This window comes from Tupaia chinensis, unplaced genomic scaffold (assembly GCF_000334495.1).
Source record: "Tupaia chinensis unplaced genomic scaffold, TupChi_1.0 Scaffold149383_1, whole genome shotgun sequence".
Lineage (NCBI taxonomy): Eukaryota > Metazoa > Chordata > Mammalia > Scandentia > Tupaiidae > Tupaia > Tupaia belangeri.
This window is the reverse complement of record NW_006209227.1, coordinates 2304653-2309227: the sequence shown is the minus strand read 5'-3', so window position 1 is coordinate 2309227 and position 4575 is coordinate 2304653. Positions and strand designations below refer to the sequence as shown.

Genomic DNA, 4575 nt, shown 5'->3' with positions numbered 1-4575 from the left:
GGACCCGGTGGCTTAAACTCACGCCGGGCGTGTGTGCATGCGTGCCCAAGATCCCAAGAGGAGAATGGAGGAGAGGGGATTGCGGGGGGGCCATCCCCTCTGGGGGGGGGGGGGTGATTTCTTGCTTTTTGTCTCTGTTTCTTTCTGGCGAGTGCATATGCCCTATAGAAAAAAAAACTTTCATGCCCCATGTATCTATCCATGTATCTGTATCTTTTAAAATACTCTTTTATCATAAGCTGGTAAATATTAGTTTCCCTGAGCCACTCACAAATTCATCGAGCCTAAGGGAACTCCCCCAATTTGTAGCCAGTCCCAGAGGCCTGGGCTTTCAACTGGTATCTGAAGCAGGGACAGTCTGTGAGTTGAGCCCTTAAACTGTGGACTCTGACGCTACCTCTAGGAAGGTGGCAGGCATCAGGACCACACTGACTCAGGACACCCAGCCAGTGTCTGCAGAACGGATGCCTGATCGCGGGTGAGGAGAAAATTCCCCACGTTGGGATCAAAGCAATCTGTGTTGTAAGCCTATAGTAGGAGAAATTGAGTTTTGTTTTTTCCTACACAGCTCCTGCCAAAGTCACTGCCTCACAGATTTTAGCAGTAAAGGTAGAACTTCTGAAATCTAACTGGCTTATAAAACCCCAGAAAACATGCAAAGGAAATAAATATAAATGGTCTACTAGGAATGAGTAACATTCTTCCAGTGGGTATGGGTGGAAAAGAGATTCTTTCTAAAGGTGAGTTTTCAAAGGTTCTAATCCCAATCCTAACCTTGTGGTGGAGAACCAGCCCCTATGAAAGGACAGGGCTGAGTAGGGTAAGGCCCTTGTCAAATGCCACTCCTACGGTCAGTACTCCCAAAGATGTACCTGTTTCCTTCGAGCAAGCTCTTCTTCTTCCCGTCTTTTCCTTTCTTCTTCCTGCTGTCTCCGAAGAATTTCCTCCTGCTGTCTCCGGAGTTCTTCTTGCCTTTTTCGCTCCTCCTCTTCCCGTTTTGCCCTCATTTCTGCCTCTCTTCTCTCCTGCTCTAGCTGTTATCACACAAGAATATGCTTAGAAACTTGACACCAATACAAGAACACTCCAAAAGCACTGACCAGTGCTGCTAGGAGCAGCTGGAAGGTGCAGACAGTACCATGCACTGAGATACTGGCTGTGACTGGGTGACGAAACACTCTAAGAACTCCAAGCTCTGCGACGTCTCAATAATAAGACAGATGCTCCTTGCCTTGTGATGGAGCTACGCCCTGATAAACCTGGAAGTCGAAAATATCCTAAGTAAAAACTGTATCAAATGCCCCAATAAACCTATTATAAAATGAAAAAATAGTAAGTCAAGCCACTGGAAGTCCATATGCTCCTTGACTTACATGGGTTTACATCCAAATAAACCCCACTGTAAAGTAGAAAAGTTATTAAGTCAAGCCATCATAAGTCAGGGACCATCTACAGTTTCATGCTCCTCTAAACTGAATGAGTTTCCTTTCCACTTGTATCTAACTCCTCAGCCCACGTTCCCATCACACCACATTCCCTGGAAGTGAGACAGAAAGTGGCCAATAGGAGAGTCACATCAGAACGCTCTTGGTGCAGGTGAAGATCTAACAGTGAGGCTGAAAGGTTTCAACGGCAATGTTGCAAAGCTACTACTAATACGAAAATTTATCACTTCTTTTAAATCTGAAGACACACACTTAACAAAGTTTATCACTTACAGTTCCCGAATACTAGTCAAATGCACTGCCTAGCACCCACTCTCACTGCCACGGCTCTCAGGCTTTCGCACCCACTTTCCCAGGAGCCTTGCAACTGGTTTCCCGGCATCCAGTCGTGACCGTGTTCCCTAGCTAAGTACCTAAGTTCCCTGTTCACTACCTAACCCCACCCAAAAATCCCTCTTAGACTCAAAGCACCTTCACATGGAAAATAAATTCTATCTAACATGGTATGTACCAGGATCCTCAGGTCTGGCCTGCCTCATTTTCTGCAGTCTCCTCTTTCATATTTGACCTTTAGATACACCATGGCTGCAAGCCAGACCAAAGGCTTAGCTGTCTCCTATTCTTATGCACTTTATGGTGCTAGTTCCATCGGCTGCAATTTATGTATTTATTTATTTTCTCGTGGAGAGGTTTTTGCTATAGGGCGCATGTGCTCGCCAGAAAGACAGAGAGTGACAGAGAGACAAAAAGCAAGAAATCTCCCCTCAGCAGGGATGGCCACGCCACAATCCCTTCTCTTCCATTCTCCTCTTGGGATCTTGGGCACATACTCACACGCACCTGGCATGAGTTTAAGCCACCGGGTCCAGGACTTGAATCACAGTCAACGACATGGGAGTTCAGCGACATAGCCATTGTCCCAACTGCATTTTAATTTTTCTCTCTTTCTACTCTGTCATGCTAAAACTCTTCAAATGGATTAAATCCTATTATTCTTCAAGCAAAAATTAGTTCAGGTTTTATTATTTATCTAAAGTATAACCCAGTTCCTAATCTCCACTTCTCTAATTGAGATGCTGGCCCATATACTTTTAAAAAAAAAAAACTGAATAGTCTATATTTATAGTCTACTGATTCTTTTTCACTTTTCTATGTCTCGAAAAGAACTAGAGACAGTATTTAGTAGCTTTTTACATTTTTTACTTTAATTTTTATAAAGCAAAAATTATAGAACTTTTTTTTTTCAACAAAACTTTACATTCTTTACTCTGTTGAATGTTTCTTCCCCTTATCCGTCACACCCACTCTACCACCCACTCCTTTTCCTCACAGTCTCTGGAATCTATACTTACCCTCTCTACTATCATTTCTTCAGATCTTTCCATTACACCACAGAGAACAGACATTCAGTACATATTGATATACAATGGGGATATACAATGTCAATCTTCCAAAGCCTGGCCCACATGCTACAGATCACCCTGTAACTTCAAGTGCTACTCGTCTATGTCTTTCGATGCCAACACACACCAGACCACAAACTCCTTGAAGAACCCTCTCTCTCACCTTCTGTGTTGGGGAACTAGAAGATACTTAAGAAAGCTATGAACAATGTTCTCTCATTCTTTTACAAAGACATAACCTAACCATGAACCTTTCCACATTCTGGGCACTCTAGAGAGGCAGTAACTCCCTCAGGAGATAAGAGTGTATCTAGTATGAAACAGTAACAAGACATTCTTGGCAGTATTACTAGCCAAGTATCATCACAATGACACAATGACACTAGGTATTGACATAGACATCCTCTTTTTTATTTTTTTTTTTTTGAGAGTTTTTTTTTTTCGCTATAGGGCGCGTGCGCTCGCCAGACAGACAGAGAGAGACATAGAGACAGAAAGCGAGAAATCACCCCCCAGGGGGGATGGTCACGCCGCAATCCCTTCTCCTCCATTCTCCTCTCGGGATCTTGGGCACGCACGCACACGCGCCCGGCGTGAGATTTAAGCCACCGGGTCCGAGACACGAACCGCGGTCGACTACGTGGGAGTCCAGCGACATAGCCATTACGCTAACTGCTGGTTCCCGACATCCTCTTTTGACAGGTACTAAACTCAGAATCCAAGTTCCCCAAATCCTGTCGAAAATGTGAATGAAACACAGGATCTAATGTAAATGCTGAGCCTTTCAGCAATGTGTTTGGGGTACTGAGAGATGTAAATAAACACCATCATAAAGATTCAATGTGGAATCTCAAGCCACAGAGTAGGCATCTAATAATAAATGTAATAGATATTGTTCTGACAGAATTTAGAACAAGTGTTTACACCATGAATATTAATATACACGACTATGATCACTGTTGACAACTAACCAATCAATAACTCATTCATTTTTCATTTTAATTTGTTCTGAGGATTTGTGGGGTGGAGCACAGTTAGGATAAAATGTGAATGTACGTATATAAGCTGAGTAGCAGTATTTTCAAAGAAAAAAGTATAGCTAATTAGAGAAATAAATTTTAAAAACCTTATGTCCTGCAGCTGGCAGGCAGCACTGCCATGCAAGGATGAGCTTCGTACCTTTGCAGCTTTAGCCTTCTCCAGCTGCTGAAGCTGTTCCAGAGCAGGGCCTGGCGTCGCAGGGTCCAGGGGAAGATCCCATACACTACCACCTTCCCAAACTGTAAGACACAAGGGAAAAATGACGGACGTCAGAGCTTACGCAGTCACATATCCAAAGCACTCCCCTGTGCTGAATGGGCTCCATCACACACTGTTCTGCTTTTCAGTACACTGAGCTGCCAGTGGGCTCTAATTTCTGTCAATATCCTTCAACATATCTAGAAGAAAAGAAAGTAAGTGGATCTATTTCATACTTAAAGCCCTATAAGAACTCTAGTCATATGAATCTTTACATACAAAAAAACTACCAGTTAGAGGTAGTCCTGTAACACTCCCAAGGTCACAGAGCAAGCAAACAGCCATGTCAGGATTTAAAGCCCAGCGTGTTTGGGCCAGCAGATGACATAAAGATTGCGTTTGGTTAGACTCCCACATGGCCAACCATGGCTCGAGCCCTGGATCCAGTGGCTTGAAACTCACACTGGGTGTATATGTGTGTGTGTGTG

General features: G+C 43.6%; 1 protein-coding gene across 1 annotated transcript in view; it reads right to left on the bottom strand.

Annotated features, from left to right (window-relative positions):
• GIGYF2 (GRB10 interacting GYF protein 2) overlaps positions 1-4575 on the bottom strand; it is a gene marked incomplete at its 3' end in the record, with an annotated part of 181145 nt that overhangs the window by 28859 nt on the left and 147711 nt on the right. The window contains 2 exon segments of the mRNA XM_027769362.1: positions 873-1034; positions 4028-4128. Of these exon segments, the coding sequence (XP_027625163.1) occupies positions 873-1034; positions 4028-4128 (263 nt within the window).